A 16,734-nucleotide genomic window follows, 5' to 3' on the forward strand; every position below is an offset into this window, starting at 1 on the left:
GGGGGAATGCTAATGGGTTCATATTCATCATATATCTCTCCCAATAAAGTTGACCAATATACAAGCATAACTAAATGATAAACCATTAACAACCATCTCAAATGAAAAAAAAAAAATGAAAAAAAAAGGGGTGATTTCACATGGTCCCCAGACTCCGAGTCTACAGTTCAGTTTTGCCAAGGCAAGGAGACCAGTTTATTATTGACATTGATACAACCAGGGGAAATAGTTGGGCAGGCAGAAGCTCCAACTCTTACCATCACCTAAATTCCATTCAGGGTGACCACAATATTGCGTGCAGTGGGGTGGTCTCGGTGCTCACATAGCCATATTCCCTGAAGCATCCAAAGTCCAATCAAAATTAGCCATTAAATTTTAAACTAAAAGTTTCATCTGTCCTAGCATGTGGCATTCCGTATATAAATCCATTCGACACACTGAACCAAGGATAGAAACCCTCCCCCAAACCTCAGACCTATTCATCAACCCTCCCCCATCTGATCTCTCAGTTCTACTAAATGCAGAAAAATTTCATACACACAGACTTCAATCCTTAAAACTTCATGTCATAACTTATCCTGATCCATCAGGCATTACCTTTGTTTCAATATGATAAAAAAGAATTATATTAAAGACCGGAAATATGCAAACACTAATTTAATATTGCTAATTCAACTGGGTGTAATAAAGAAAAGTCAAATCAAGTTAAACAACACTACAGATGTTTTGGTTTAATATAAGCCCTCCGTACATAAGTAAGAGTGGGAGAGGGAGAGAGGGAGTCCATCATATGGCTGGTTTTTGCTGGTAACACATAAGATAAGCCAATAAAGGAATGGATAAGCAGCTAATTACAAAACTATGTAAGAGAGAGAAAGAGAGGAGTCCATCATATTTTTGCTAGAAACAATCAGATGCCTGGTTGTTGCTGGCCTTTTATTTTAAAATAATTTTTATTACTATTTAATTAAAAAAGAAAAAACGAAAAAAGAAAAAAAAAAGATAGTTGCTTACAAGTTAAAAGAAGTGGAAAAGTGAACAAAAGCAGGAAAACTAGGGGGTAAAGGAGAATCCACCTCCTCATGAATACTTTGGAAAGATTCATAATATTCCTCTGGTAGTAATGGAAATGCGGTCAGTTCTTCAACTTCACACAAAATCTAGCTATGCTAGGTAATAATACATACATATAAATCCCTAGAATCAATCCTTAGATACTAGGTAATATTTTCCTTAGTTAAAAATATGCATAAATATTCCTTGAATCAAGGTCATTCTTTCAACACTCTCCCTCAATCTGAGGAATAGATATTATCCTTTTGTTAGTATATCGGTTAGTTGTAGTTATGGGGTACATAACTAATGCATACTATCCCCTTCTCCATGTTGGATAGGATTATGTGCAATGTGGATAGCTGATTTGTTGTCGCAGTACAACTTCATTGGATCTTCTCCCTTAAATTGTAAATCATCAAGGATCATCTTCAACCATAAGAGTTCACAAAAACCCTTGTGCAATAGCTCGAAATTCTAATTCGACAGATAATCTAGACACCACATTTTGCTTTTTACTCCTCCATGTTAACAAATTAACTCCAAGAAAAGTACAATACTCCATAGTAAATCTTCGGTCTACAAATGATCCAACATAGTTAGCATCGGTGCAATCTTCCAATGCAATGGAATAGTTCCGTTTGAACAAAATTCCTTTTCTTGAAGTTCCTTTCAAGTAACCTAACACTCTATATGTCGCCTGAAGGTAAGGTTCTTGCAGATCATGAATGAATTGAATAATTACACTTACGGAGTATGCTATGTCTAATCTAGTGTGAGCTAGATATATGAACCTCCCACTGACCTCTGGTACATTTCTCTGTAATGGTTCTTTTTTTGACTCTCCCAATTTCTAATGTGGATCCATCAGTGTTGGTGCAAGTTCACCTATGCTTTTCTTTGTTTCCATCAATAAATCCATCACATATTTCTTCTTGTGATATGAAAATGCATTGAGCTGAGTACGCTACTTCAATGCTAAGAAAGTACTTTAGTGACTATATGTCATCTACATGCACTAGAAATATTGCAACCCTCCTAGATTTTGAGTGCTTGATGGGTTTGAGGTAGTTTGCAGAAGAAACTTGATCATGATGGATGGTCGGCAACGATGAAGGTTTCACCGATTGTATTAGGGTTTTGGTTCTAATCAAATTTTCTAGAATAGAAAAGCTTTAATATCATGTTGCAATATAAACTATCTTGCTCACTTATTTTCAAAGAGATACAGGTTCGTTTTATAATACAAAAAAGACCAAAAAAAAATAAAATAAAATTTAGCTAGCCCTAGATATTAGGTAATAATACATATAAATAAATCCCTAAAACCAATCCCTAAATATTACCTCTGTTTAAAGGGATTACAAAAATATCTCTCAATTATATAAATATTTCTCTTGAACATTCAATTCAGTTTTGAAAGAAATAAGAAAGAAGGATTTAGCTTTGTCTACGGGATTCGTATAAAATTCTTAAGATGGAGAAGAATACTTCAATGTTGCTTGAATGAATGGACAAAATTGCTGAAGAAATAAGCACATAGAAGAAGAGGCATCAAAGTGAGTACCAACATGAAGTGGCAACAAATCCTGCATTGATTAGAGAACAAAGAGACTCAAACAAGCTCATTCTCAACGGGAATTATTGCATTACAGGAGAATATTTGGAGTTGCCAATTCACCCAAGGGAATATTCTGACACTTGAGTGTTCAACATAGAATGATCTTTTTAGTTGAATCATCTTACTGAAGCAGAAACACAAAAGACCACAAGTGTCAATTTAGAAGAAGTATTCAATTGGATTGAGTGGATGGATGGGAGAAAACTGATCCCAGATTGATTTTAAATTTCCACTGTTATCATAATTTCAGTCATCTTAAGAAGGCTTTACGTGGACATTTCTTGTTCTTAACAGGAAGGTAGCAGCCTCTAAGGAAAAAGCCATTTTGAAGCTTTGGTTGCACTCTTGGTAGACATGTACCACGAAGTACAGGTGGGAAAAAGACATTTTGAAGATTTTTTCGTTCATTTTCTTACGAAATTTTTATTATCAATGAAAATTTGTCTCCAATTAAAAAGAGGAAAAAGAAATAGAGCTTCAACAGGCAAGAATGAAGGATGAATATTTGAATCATGTTTCAAAGGGCCAAAAAGATTCATGTTTGAAGAGTGGAGATCTAAGAAGATCCAGGTAGTTGGCATTACTTTAATTCGAAGTACAAAAGTGGCAAGGCTATGTTTCATCTGATCAGGGTGGGAAATCATGTAGAGGCTTTATATCCATTTCCAATCATGACTTGAACCAATAAATCTAGTGGATTTCCTTAACCCTAATCAGGAACAGAACTTCTTTCTAAATGACATGCTAACCTCACGAAAGCCATCTACAATTACAACGTCAGATACTAAGTTAACCTGGTGATTGAACATTAAAGTACTTTTCCCATGCATTTCCAAACTTTTCCTTAAAGGATACAGCATAAAGTGAACCAAAAATGATAAAACAAGTACAAAAAAAAAAAAATCTGAAACACGAGCCTTACTTTTCATTTACTGTAAAGGTTATGAATCAACAACCTAACAAACACAAGTAGTCCTATCAATTAAAAAAATTAACTTAAACATATTAATTTGTTCTAACTAAATAAGATAAACAAATATGCACGAACAAAAAGAAAATATATAAAACAAGAAGAAAAAAGAAGAGCAGAAGAAGTAAGAAGAGAAGTTTTAAGTGAGACGAAAAGTTTAATCATAGGCAGAGAGAAAAGTTGAAAACCCAAAACTTCGGAAAGGTATGGATTACCCTTGTTCATGAGTATATAAGAATGCTAAGGAATGATTTATTCTCATACCAAAATTACAAATTGTGTACCAAACAAAGGAATATAACGAACTCTTTTCCATATTCACTATTAACAAAAATTGTTAGTTTTTTATTTAACGGAAAAACTACAATTAATAATAATAAAAATAATATTAATTAAAAAAAAAAGACCTACTAAACTGTACCTGCCAAGTACCCATATTAAACTTTCCATTTGTAATTGGAACCCTACAAAAGAATAACCACAAATGAGAACAGCAGGTCAACTAGGCATTTAATCCAGAAACAATGTCGAATAACCCACGTGAGTGCACAGCCAAACATTGATGATTTAATGTGCGCGGGCATGTCATCCGGGCCTGCATAATGAGCACAAGAACAAAATAATTTTTTTTGTCAATATTCCCCTGATCCATCTTAGTTGAGTATAAACTAGAGAGTAATGTTTTTAGAAAAAAGAGAGGCTTTCCAAACACTCTCTTCCCCCAATCCTATATTTCTTATGAATTTTATATGTGATGCTGAGGCACTTGCATTTCTATTTGAAAATTTAAATCTAAAAGCATGCAACAAAGAGTTTTTGTGGTATATAATACGTTTTGATAGTCGTTTTATTAGTCTAAGATTCATTCAGTAACTTCCAGCAAACAGGTCAAAGAATCCTTTTTTTTTTGTTGAAAAAAATCTTTATGCTTCCTATTCTTATCCAAACCAGTATACATATAAGTTCGTCAGTTACCCCTTCAATCATTTTTAGACGGCATAGAAGTATAGAACTTTGAAGGCTCAGGAATGAGTTAGCTTTTACTAAGATAACCCGTCAAATTAAAATGAGATTACTTCGCATAAACTCTGTTTCAGCCTACTTCCTCTTTATATATTCTTAACATTGGTTGGTCAATTTTACATTTTTCCGACGTTTTTTCATAAACTACCACACATCTATCATAGTCCCTCCTCCCTCGTAGCCAGTCAGCAGATTCATTAGCATCCTACACATTACAAGAGTTCAAATTGTGTTACAATGTTATGACGGAGACAAAATCCCGGGCCCTTTTTATAGTACAGTTTCTTTTTCAGTATATGAAATCAGTTAACTAAAAAAGAGGAAAATTCTTCTTAGTAGAATAAAGTAGAAGGAATTTTGATGACCTTCAAGTGTATGCTTCCAAGGAGCAGATGTACCCTGCAAACATACCCCCAAATGAAAGAGTGGGAGAGAGAAACAAAGGGTCAAATGGGAAAGCTTTCGATAAATGAGAGTTGCAAATGATAGAGGCGGATAGCAAACTAACTTCAGGCACTATATTGTTGAGGAAGGTTTCAGTATCACTCCGAACATCCGAATCATAGTTTTCATTGATGGTAAGAGAGGCACTCGTATGCTGCACTGAGACATCAGCAAATGATTCCACAAAGAAATCCAACTACACATTAATCTCCAAAATAGATAAACTAGATTAGAAGATTTACAGAAGATGTGAGCAAGGCCACATTTGAATTCTGACAAGTCCTTCCCAATTTCCTTCATTATCTGATATAGAAATCAAACTCAGTAGCAGCAATATGAGGAAAAAATTGCATACTAAGGTATAAATGAATAATTTTTCGTCTATTGTTAGGAAAAGTGAAACTGAATTATGTAGAGGACAGGCACCATTTAAACCCCCAGAAGACCAATACAAGATTCTAGATAAGGTGGGAGACGACAACCAATTAATCACCTTCGGGGTGATGAGATGACAGCCCCGCCTATGAGGAGGCAGCGTAACAGTCTTCTGAGCCCACTTCGGACCAGCGGCCGCCATCAAGCTTGGATTGCCGGCGCCTGCGGTGGCGGACGGATTACCCGTACTGGAATTGTTGCTCCACAGCAACTTCACGCGGAGTGGTTGCGCAGCCAAGAGAACAGCGCCTTGCATTATTTTGCAACCTAAAGCCCACAGAACCTACACTCACCGACCGCTCATCCGCAAAGCCCAACCGCCTATGATACGTGGAAAGGACAGCCCTACAGGCCGCAATCAGTAATTCCATTGAAAAAACAAGCTTAAAATTTTGTAATCTTTTTGCTTAATATTAATAAAATAAAATTTACTCAAAAATAAATTTAATAATTACACAACTAACTATGATTAACTTTATCAAAATTTATAAATTTCAGTAAAAAAAGCTACGGTTTATAATTTATTGAGCCATAAAAATATTTTTCAATGATAATTGGAGGGAAATGTTATTTGAGAGATTAAAATTGCAATCTTTAGTAAAGTTTAAGCTCCACCCCAATCTTTGTTGGGCTACGTCCTAGAACCTTCTTTGATCGTGAGATTTTCTAATTAAGGCAGAGCATTCTTCCTGATTAACCGGTGATTTTTCTATGCTTCTCTATTTGATTTTTATAGGCGAATGCAATATATATTAGTTCAACGTTCTCTGCCGGGGCAAAAAGAAACAGAGATGGGCAATGAGAGAAAATGGAGACGGTGGAGGCTTTTCATTGTAACGGGAGTGGCGGTCGCTGGTTTTCTGTTTTCTAGCAGCAGTGCTTCACAACTGGATCAACAGAAGGAGCCTCAGCCTGTGGTATCCAGGATTGCTTTTGGATCATGCGCTAACCAGGATACTCCTCAGGTTTGTTTGTCGTCGACGTCGTCGTTGCTGTTTTTTTTAATTAACTCTATCTACTGATCTAATCTGATTCTAACAATTTTGTATTGCGACGTCAAAGATGTGAAAAGACAATGTTGTTATTATAGGAGTAACACTGTACACCGAGTTGTTTTTTGCAGCCAATCTGGAACTCCATAGTCAACTTCGAGCCGCAAGTTTTCATTTGGCTTGGTGATAACATCTATGGTGACATTAGGCGTCCTTTCAAACTACTTGGTCGAGAAAGGACGGTGGGGCCATGGAAAAATGTTCCACGATTCGTTCCTTCATCTAAGCAGGAAATGATGCTCAAATACAAGAGGGGCAAGACAATTCCAGGTTATTCTAGGCTTAGACAGAGGACCAAGGTGCCTGATCCGTGAATTCATTAAAAAGTCTCGTACATTATTTGATTTTAACATGATTAAATTTTTGACGGTTAAATGAGGGTGCCTTTGTTTTTTAGTTAGTCTTTGTGCTGTTTTAGGTAATCGGTACCTGGGATGACCATGATTATGGATTAAATGATGCCGGAAAGGAATTTACTGAGAAGGCCACTAATCAGAAGCTTCTCCTTGATTTTTTAGATGAACCCCTTGATAGTCCAAGGTGGGAGTTCCTTTTCTGCTTCTACAGATTATTTATCTGTCCTAAGGGTTGCTTTTCTTCGGTTTGTCTTATTATCTGCTCTCCATATTAGTCTCTTACTTCCATTAACTGATATTAGAAAGTTGGCGTTGATATTTAAAATTTTTGTTATCTTTATGCATACCATTACTCTGTATGGAAGTATCCTGTACTACATCCACTAATGTTGGGTGATTGGATATGCAAGAATGAACCAGAACACTTTTGGTTCTTTTTTCCTTATACATTTTCTTTTTTTTCTATCTAAAATCATTTAGGAAATTCTATAGAAGTCTTAGATTGTTTTTTGTTGAACTGTACTTGTGAGTCCATTTGCCTCGCTGAGTCTCCTATTATCATTTCACCAACTTTTGGCGCTGGGCAGGTTTAAGTTTCTTAAATATTTAGTGTTTATCCAGGTGTGATTCAGAAAGCAATACCTATTTGGTAGATCATTTCAATCCCTATTGCTTGTGGAAGAGCTAAATTTCTGTTAAAGAGAGACTTCCATTCTCTTGCGTACAATCTAGGAACTTACAAACCAAGAACTCAAGAAATGTTTCCAAGAGCTCTTACCTTGTGAATATCCTTACTTGAACATAACCCTTCTCTCCCAAGAACTTGTATCTATCTTATTAATTCCCTCGGTTACTGCATCCTCAACAAGTGTTTCATAGGTTGACTTTCGACCTTTGCTACCCGAAGTATCTCAAGTATGCCATGGGCATGCTGCTGAAATTCACGTAGTGCAAATATGCGTACATTGTAGTTTTTCTCCTATCAATGGGCATGTTAGGAAAGGACATGCGTTAAAGACGGTGTCGTTTGTGTTTAGGTTTAGACATTGTTCAAAGACTTGAAGGGTATGTTGCAATGATACTGCAAAACAAAGCAAATCGCAATCTATGTCATACAGGAATATGATGCATCTAAACTCATATTAGAAGGGAACCTTGTTTCTCACATTCCATGAACTGCAATCGGAGGGTTTACTTTTCTTTTAAGTTCATTTTTTAAATGCTAGAAAAGAGATTTTCTGACCCTTATGGTAGTTTTTGTCCATCTGAGGACGTTATTTGTGAGTTTGCTAAGCAACATTACCTATGACACTTCAAATTGATAGTTTATTAGAAAAATAAACATCCTAATACTGCAGTGGTTAGCTTAAAATTCTCGCCATCCTTTTGTCATTTTTAACATAAAAATTATGAAAGGAATGGTATACCCAAGTATATTAGATTGAAAAAAGATCTGTACTTCATTTTTGGGTAAGGCCTACACCGTAGTGTTCATTGCGATAATTTAAATTTTAGAGCACTGTAATCCTTGGATTGTTAATTTACTTCTTTGTAGATTTTTTTCTGTTAAATTATTAACCATACTTTGCCTTTCTAGGCGCAAGCAGCATGGTGTGTATGCATCATACATGTTCGGCCCTATAGGTAAACAAATTAAGGTACGAATTATAGCTCTTTCGATGATTCTTATCTTCATAATTTGGCTTTAATGATGATGTATTTTGATCGTATTATGTGATTAGCCTTCAGATACCATGTTTATGACTTGGAGTTTTGTAGGTTATTCTATTAGATACTAGATATCACCGTGATCCGATGTTTAGTGATGGAACTATTTTGGGTGCTGCTCAATGGACGTGGCTGGAGAGAGAGCTTAAGGGTCCGGAGTCAGCAGTTACAATAATTGGGTCATCCATTCAGGTGGCTCAAGCCTACTTTGTCTACTAGCATATGCAACTTTTTCAGTGGATCTGTTCTTACACTTGCTCACCGATAAATCTTATCATGAAACCTCTTCTCTTCCTTGCGTATCTTAGCAGTTGTCAGCTTTATTTTTATGATATCGTGTCATAGTTATTCTACAATTCAGGTTATATCAAATCTTTCAGCAACCACCAGGCCGTTGTTCTATTTGGAGTCTTGGGGACGTTTCCCGAAGGAGAGAGAGCTCCTCTTCAAGTTGATTGCAGATAGCAAGGTAAAAATCTTTAGTGCATTTTTTATTAAAGTAGCCCCTGCTCTTTAAATTAACGAACTGCACACCAAAAGGAAAAAACACAGTGAGAAATCTTCAATATTTATAATTAAAAAAAAAAAAAAACCTTTTGTCCATGTAATTGATGAAGTACCAATTTAATCTCCATGTTTTCAATTTAATAGAAGTTTAAGTTTCAAAGTTTAAATTTGGTAAAAATTTAGTCACTGAATTTAGTTCCTGTAGGTTAGATTTCTAACAATTTAGTCTTAACTTTTTTTTTTATTAAGTAATGATTTAGTCTAAGTAATTTATAAACACATTTAGTCTTGGATGGATTTATCTATTTTCATACATAAGAAACACCATAATATCTTAACTAATATATATATATTTTATTGGGACTAAAAATTATTACAAATTTTAAATTACAAGGCTAAATGATTAAGGTAGTATTTTTATACCTAATTTATATATTATATGTACTAAAGTTCCAGTATGCATTATATTTTTCTTTCTTCCCGTGTTTCTATGGATTAAGAGAAATGGAGTTTTCTTTATAAGCGGAGATGTTCATTTTGGAGAAATTTCTCGCTTTGATTGCGGCGTTGAGTATCCGCTATATGATATAACCTCAAGTGGTCTTACCCAAGCTGTTGAAAGGGTACTTCCGCGACCATTACAATTTGTAGTAAGGTTTCTTGCGTGGGTGACGCCATCTACAATGAGAGTTATGGAAAGCAACTGCAGATACAAGTCCTGCACGTTCGGTATGCACATGTCGTCGCTTATTTCTTAGATTTTAGATGTTCTTCACTGTGTCATCTCCCTTTCGTGTATGGTTCCTCCTAGGGCAACCAAATTTTGGAGTCATTGAAATTGATTGGGATGCAACTCCAGTAAGACTTAAAATGGAAGTGCGGGATGCGAATGGGGTTGCTGTAGTAGGTGTCAACGTCTCTTTGAGTTCATTGCGTCCAGGAAACGGTGAGTATTTATCCAATAGTAATACGGGAAAGTACCACAGGCATTGTCTTCTGGAAGTTAGTTTGGGATGGATAGTCCGACATCGGCTGGCAATTTTGTTTTATAGTACCTTGACTTGTAAGTTCCGAAATATGCAATTATGTTCTGAAATTCTTTGCCAATAAATTTCTAACCCAGAACTGATGGTTTGTTTCAGTACTTCTTCTTGGTTCGCTGGGAACTGCTTATGTGGCCACATTGGCATGCAGGAGCTGCATCCGCAAATGCAAGCGTGACTAACCGGGCCTTTCCCCTTTCTTTCTTCTGGCTGTTGCTGGCGACTTTTACCGATTAGAGATTATTAGAAAAAGACTTCAAGATAAATTCACTGTAGACAGTTTCTTTTAGATCTTTATATTGAATTACAGCTTCATCCTTTTTAAATATCAGTGTTTTTTAGAATATTTGAGGTGTATAATGTACAATTCTCCTTACCCTTTTACCCCAGCGTGCATGTATAGAATTTAATATTTGTTATAAATTAGTAAAAAAACATAACATTTTCAAACTTCGCACATTTGAACAGTTCTGTAATATACTTTGATTTACGTACTGAAAACTTTGATACCCACATATTTACATTTCGTCCTTTATTTATCTTTTCCAATTATGTATTATCCAACAATATTTATAAATACTATGTTGCATGTAAAAGGTCCCGACTCCCAATGCATAATATCTTCATGTTTCATGTTTGAACGTCTAAAATGATGGTCATTATCCTCATTTCAAGTAAAATGAACCGGTTCGGTTCGGGTTTACAGAGATCACATTGAACCTTCAAGGCTTCGGTTCGGTTGAACTGAACTGAACCGACTCAAATGGTATGTTTTGCGTTTGGTTTTAGGGTTTCTCCACTTCGGGAACTTCGACTGTCAGCCAGGTCATCTCTCTCTCTCTCTCCGTCGTTCGCATTTGCCGACCCTATCACACTCCGCCACCCTCGCTCAGCCACCGTCGCCGTTGACTACTTACGCCATCGCTTCTTTCTTTTTTCTTTTTCTTTATCAGTTACTGTTTTCAGGGTCGAGAGAGCAAATCTGTATGCTGCCAGATTTTGCTCTGTGAATGGAGAAATGCTACGGTTGATATGGGCCTGATTCGCATTAGTCCTTGTATGGATGAAGCTGGCGGTAATGGATCTCCTCCATCTTCTCTTTATGTTAAAGTTAAAACGACAGAAGCATGTAGCCTTTCTTCTTAATCTCTATCATTTTACCAACTAAGACGATTCCTTATAAACTTATACTTGTCAGGAGGAGGAGGAGGTGGAGGAGGTGGAGGTGGAGGAGGTGGAGGAGGAGGAGGTGGAGGACGAGGAAGAGGAGGTGGAGGAGGAGGGCCACGAGTCTCGTAGGAAGAGGCAGCTTAGGACACGAAAAGATAAGTAGAGACTTTGTCGGGCTACTGGTTACGAATGGGGTCCGAGCAGAATAGATTCCCTCAGCAGGAACGGGTATGAGTCCCCTCCCTCACTGATCGTTCTGCTAACATCTAGTTTATTGCACGGGAATATGGTGGATTTTGCACATTGTTTCTTATAGCATTAGATCTAGGGTGCTCTAAACACCTTTTTACTTGTTTAGGCTTTGTATTTACTTTGAAGGCAATGCCACTCTTTTTTCTGCCTGTCCTCCCCTAAATCTAGTGTTGCGTTCTCTGCCAACCCCTTATTTCCTAACAAATCTATTCAATCCATCCTTCTTCTACTGAATTATTTTGCAGATGCGGATCCCATTTACTTGATAGTTTTTAGATTGCTTTTTGTTAGTTTTACCGATCTGACATGATGGATGTCACCTTCTCTTCCTGATCTGGCTTATGGTCATTCCACCTATGCTTATCATTTCTTAACATAAGTTTCAATTCTGGATCCCTTCTTTTAATGATAGTTTTGACTTACACTTTCACTTATGTGCCAGCTGAAGGTTTATTTATTTATTATTTTTTTAATAGTTTCTGTGGCTTGGGGTTTGTGGCTCTCCATGTAGATATACACAACACACGTACTATCATAGGTTGTAACAGGTTGATTGAATAGCGTTCTTCGTTGTATTGTCTACTAAACAGTTTGCATTTGTGGCTGATAAATATATTTTGACACCCATCCTTGTTGCTAAATGATTTAGTGGACTATTTCAGGAAGTAAAAAGGTAAGGTTCGGCGATGAGGGTTGATTTTGAGAAAGGCCTCCATAAGATTCAATTGGCAGTCGTTTTTGGTTGTTTTCAGGAGGCGTAGCTTTAGGGAGAGATGGATAAAGTGGAAGCAGTTGCTTTGCTAAAACTAATTTCTTACATTTATAGATGGTTGGCAGAAGGGGTAGTTTTAAAGCTTCTAGAGGCTTGAGACAGTGAGATTTGCTCTCTCTTGTTCTGTTAGTTTTGATATTCTTTTGCAGAATCTTAGAGTTGGATTCTGGATCCTTTGCAGTGTGCACTTGGATAAGAGTCTGGCAAACCATTTCAATTTGCTTATGATGTCCTTGTCTTCTGCACTAAACTTAATGAGTTGGAGACTCCATTAACAAAGATAAAACTGTATTTCAGGTGTTACTATGGAGTACCAGGAAAGTACAGGATTTGGGATGCCTCCTGCGGTTAATACTTTGATGTTGGACTTATGGACTCCAATAATTGAGAAATCCAGCATGAACTGGATATGTGGAAAGTTCCTTTCCTTTCAGAAGGGTGGCTGTTTATCTGTTCCTCAACAAGCTATCTTGTCCAGTATCCCAACCCACCCCTTTCGCTTTTTAAGTTTCCCAACCAAAGTGAGATCCTCAATTTATCAAGTGGGATATAGTTTTGTTGCGTTATGTAAGGGATTGTTAGGCTTCTGGATAATTTCGAGAACGACCCTTGCTTCCTAGTGGGTTTGACATTTTTGCCTTCAGAGAATTTGCTTGTGGTATGCTCTGATTACCGAGTACTTATGTTGATGAAAGCCTTCTTTTGAATGTTTGGTTGGAAATTGTTTAGAGAATCTTTGAAGAAAAGCTAGATATTTGACAGTATTTGGAAGGGAATCAAAACTTTAGGCTGCTCTATAATATCTGTTATTGTCTTGTTCATTCTTTCTAATTAGTTCAGCAGTTCTTGTACACGTGCTTTTCATTTTTCAATAATAAAAAAACTTTTTCTTATTTTCAAGTGAAAAATAAGTCCAGAAACAGAAAAGATAAGAAACATGTATCTCGAAAAAAAAAAAAAATTCTAGGATAATTAAAAAACTATTAGAGAAATGAAGGACTTATTGAGAACCAAATATAAGAAACCATCTGAAATGAAGAAGCATGATAAGTAAATAAACGGATACCAAACCCATTCGAAGAATGAGCAGATGAGGAAAAAGTGGCCACAACTGACTCTTCAACAGTAAAGCTAGATCTATAGACAGGCTTTTGGACCATGTTCTTTTGGTTGGGTTATTATGGTGATTTTTTTTTTTTTTTTGCTTCTTTCAAATCTGTACTCCTTTTCTTTTGTGCCAACTGAGGTTATGTAGCTTCCTTATCACGGGGGTTGGCTTTCTTACCCTATTTTCAATTTCCTATCTTCTAGGAAATGCATTGTGTTTCTTATTGGGTAGAAAACAAAAAAAAAAACAAAACAAAAAGAACAAAGAACAAGTTGCAGCATCAGATTTCAAGATGAATAAGCATATTTAAGATGAGAGAGAATTTCATAAGATGCTGTCATTTTGAGAAACACAGAAGATCACGTTAATTACTTTCCTAACTTTTCATAATACATTAGTTCTGGACACTGTTTCTGATAACCGAATCACTATGTGCTTTCTTTGTTTCTCATATTTTCACTGTTCTATTAATTAAGACCTACACCAAAGTTCACAGAAATTTCTTACAAGTTTTCTGACCTCTAATTTCAACAGTTCCGAGTTGTAATTTTAAACATAGTGAATGTATGTTAAGAGTATTTTTATTTTGGAAGATGAAGAAGTTAAAAGCTGTGGTATTCTGCACATTAAAAAGTTTTGTTGAACACTTGTTTAGGTTTTTCTTATTCTTATCTTTTTATTTTAATGATGTTTGATTAATCACTTATAATTATTGCGGTTGATATTTGATTTACTGATCCCCACTTTCAGGGGCTTCTACTGAAGCGCTTAAATAGTCTACTTCCATTAAGAACATGCTCAGATCTGGAAGGCCTTTAACTCGTGCTAAAACTGATATTGGACATTTTTAATGGATAAATTTGAAATAGTCATCTCTGCTGGCATGAACTTGTACAAAAGTTGTGAAAGGGGATGGTCCTAAATCTTTTGGTTTTCATTGACTGTTCTTTAATGAGTTGTTATGGTTACCTTCTAATACCTTCCTCTTTAGCAGGGAAAGAAATGGGGTGGATGCTGGGGTGCATTATCTTGTTTTCACTCGCAGAAAGGAGAAAAGCGCATTGTACCTGCATCTCGTTTACCTGAGGGAAATGTTGTGACAACCCAGCCAAATAGACCTCCAGCAGCCGGAATGGCCATCCAGGCTACAGTGATAGATCCATCCCTACTAGCCCCACCTTCTTCTCCAGCATCCTTTACAAATTCTGCACTCCCTTCAACAGCCCAATCACCGAGCTGTTTCTTGTCGATGTCTGCCAACTCACCTGGAGGTCCTTCATCGACAATGTTTGCTACAGGGCCATATGCACACGAAACACAGCTGGTTTCGCCTCCTGTTTTCTCAGCCTTCACCACTGAACCGTCAACTGCTCCACTCACTCCCCCTCCAGAACTAGCTCACCTGACCACACCTTCTTCCCCCGATGTGCCGTTTGCTGAGTTCCTATCCTCATCAGTGGATCTTAAAGGAACAGGAAAGGAAAATTACATTGCTTCAAATGATCTTCAAACTGCATATTCTCTCTACCCTGGAAGTCCTTCCAGTAGCCTCGTGTCACCAATTTCAAGGACCTCCGGTGATTGCTTATCATCATTTCCTGAAAGGGACTTCCCACCGCAGTGGAATCCTTCAGTTTCTCCCCAAGATGGAAAATATCCTAGAACTGGTTCCGGTCGGCTATTTGGACATGAGAAAGCTGGTACATCTTTGGTATCTCAGGATTCTAATTTCTTCTGCCCTGCTACATTTGCACAATTCTATCTGGACAATCCACCATTCCCTCATACTGGTGGTAGGTTAAGTGTATCAAAGGATTCAGATGTTTACTCGCCTGGTGGGAATGTACTCCAAAATCGGCACAATAAGTCTCCAAAACAAGATGTGGAGGAACTAGAAGCATACCGAGCATCGTTTGGTTTCAGTGCAGATGAAATTATAACTACTACACAATATGTGGAGATATCTGGAGTAATGGAGGATTCCTTTACTATGAAGCCTTTCACTTCAACTAGTCTGTCAGCAGAAGAAAGTTTTGAACCATCATTGTTGGCTGAAAATCTAAATTCCGCACATACAACCTTACAGAGTCTGAGGAGAATTAAATCACCACCTGATGTTGTCCAAAAGGATACCTGCACTGAAGTGCTGGCATTATGCACTGTTTATGAAGGTGAGCTGCTGTTCCCTGTTACTATGTGCATACACTTGTTCCATAAAATGAGAAGTCGAAAGAAAGTAAACACGTAAATGTGGTTTGGTAAACGTGTTCAAAATGTCAAATATTAGAATTTTACTATATATTTCTTTTTCACTGCGAGTGAGGGGAATAGAAATGTGGAAGTATAATGAATATTAACTGTAGTTTTTCTTCCCCTGCGAGCTATTAATTTAAACTGTTACCCACAATTCTGATACCGTAAATAGTTACAATTGTCACCTGTTTGATGCAGATAATAAATTGCAAAGACAACCTGGTAACATGTCAGGATCAAGTACCTTAAACCAAGTTGGATCAGATGTATTTTCAAGGATAGGGCCATCAAAAAATAGTCGGAAGTATAATCTTGGTTTATCCTGCTCTGATGCGGAAGTTGACTACAGAAGAGGAAGGAGCCTAAGAGAGGCCAAGGGAGATTTTTTATGGCATGACTAAGAGAGCCATCTCTGCTAGTTTACAGAATGTTTATCTTGTCTCACTCGATGGTTTAACGATATAGTTTGTGTTCCTTATCGTGCCAATTTATGGAATGGATCGAATTTCTGTATTTGGTTGATGAAGTTTACTTTTTTTCAATTAAAAATGATACAATCTGCTTGCATGTTCTGTACAACCGTCGTCAGTGGGTGGTTGTTAAAAGTTAGGTCAATGATCGAGGTCAACAATAAGGCTTCTTTAGAGTCGAAGATTGCTAAAATATCATGTTAGAAGTTAGGGTTGCACCAAAAGCAGGTGGCTGTTGTAAACAAACCAATAGATTCACTACACGCAAAAACCTCTTCAAAAAAGAGCTTCAAATCGAGTGATGGCAAATGACAAAATACTGCTTTGAATCTCTTATTAATACTCGATTTGATCGGCTCTCGCAAGTTTCTTGTAGTTCAAGCCGCATATAGAGATTCGGATTCATTTATAGTAAATTAGCACTAACCTCTAGAGCTTCATTAGCATAGCGACAGTATTCAATCTGAAATTCAAATT

The 16,734-nt window shown here is 36.7% G+C and overlaps 3 protein-coding genes and 1 long non-coding RNA gene across 8 annotated transcripts; 3 read left to right on the forward strand and 1 right to left on the reverse strand.

Annotated features, from left to right (window-relative positions):
• Positions 1-4: 4 nt before the first annotated feature.
• LOC111443082 (UPF0047 protein YjbQ) lies at positions 5-5,887 on the reverse strand. Its single transcript, XM_023080705.1, has 7 exons — positions 5,605-5,887; positions 5,354-5,414; positions 5,176-5,270; positions 5,033-5,066; positions 4,185-4,239; positions 4,066-4,108; positions 5-335 (listed from the first exon to the last, which is right to left on the reverse strand). The coding sequence occupies exons 1-7, from the start codon at positions 5,800-5,802 to the stop codon at positions 264-266; spliced, it is 558 nt and encodes a 185-aa protein (XP_022936473.1). The 5' UTR covers positions 5,803-5,887; the 3' UTR covers positions 5-263.
• LOC111443084 lies at positions 1,743-4,957 on the forward strand. Its single transcript, XR_002710431.1, has 3 exons — positions 1,743-1,875; positions 3,208-3,213; positions 4,944-4,957. It is a non-coding gene; the product is annotated as an uncharacterized LOC111443084 (long non-coding RNA).
• A 239-nt stretch (positions 5,888-6,126) lies between the features above and the next one.
• LOC111443630 lies at positions 6,127-10,678 on the forward strand. The gene is made up of 9 exons (XM_023081536.1): positions 6,127-6,511; positions 6,670-6,897; positions 7,017-7,138; positions 8,552-8,612; positions 8,734-8,874; positions 9,044-9,151; positions 9,690-9,918; positions 10,001-10,252; positions 10,332-10,678. The coding sequence occupies exons 1-9, from the start codon at positions 6,287-6,289 to the stop codon at positions 10,412-10,414; spliced, it is 1,449 nt and encodes a 482-aa protein (XP_022937304.1). The 5' UTR covers positions 6,127-6,286; the 3' UTR covers positions 10,415-10,678.
• A 783-nt stretch (positions 10,679-11,461) lies between these two features.
• LOC111443280 (uncharacterized protein At1g76660-like) lies at positions 11,462-16,363 on the forward strand. Of its 5 annotated transcripts, XM_023081036.1 has the most exons (5): positions 11,498-11,630; positions 12,407-12,527; positions 12,724-12,864; positions 14,530-15,705; positions 15,986-16,363. In XM_023081036.1, the coding sequence occupies exons 3-5, from the start codon at positions 12,732-12,734 to the stop codon at positions 16,186-16,188; spliced, it is 1,512 nt and encodes a 503-aa protein (XP_022936804.1). In that variant the 5' UTR covers positions 11,498-11,630; positions 12,407-12,527; positions 12,724-12,731; the 3' UTR covers positions 16,189-16,363. The 5 variants fall into 5 exon arrangements, with proteins under 5 accessions (XP_022936806.1, XP_022936803.1, XP_022936804.1 ...); XM_023081035.1 differs by lacking the exon at positions 12,407-12,527 and having other exon boundaries at positions 11,490-11,630; XM_023081038.1 differs by lacking the exons at positions 12,407-12,527; positions 12,724-12,864 and having other exon boundaries at positions 11,462-11,630; positions 14,529-15,705.
• Positions 16,364-16,734: the final 371 nt, after the last annotated feature.

The sequence above is a fragment of the Cucurbita moschata genome, unplaced genomic scaffold, assembly GCF_002738365.1.
Source record: "Cucurbita moschata cultivar Rifu unplaced genomic scaffold, Cmos_1.0 Cmo_Scf00005, whole genome shotgun sequence".
Lineage (NCBI taxonomy): Eukaryota > Viridiplantae > Streptophyta > Magnoliopsida > Cucurbitales > Cucurbitaceae > Cucurbita > Cucurbita moschata.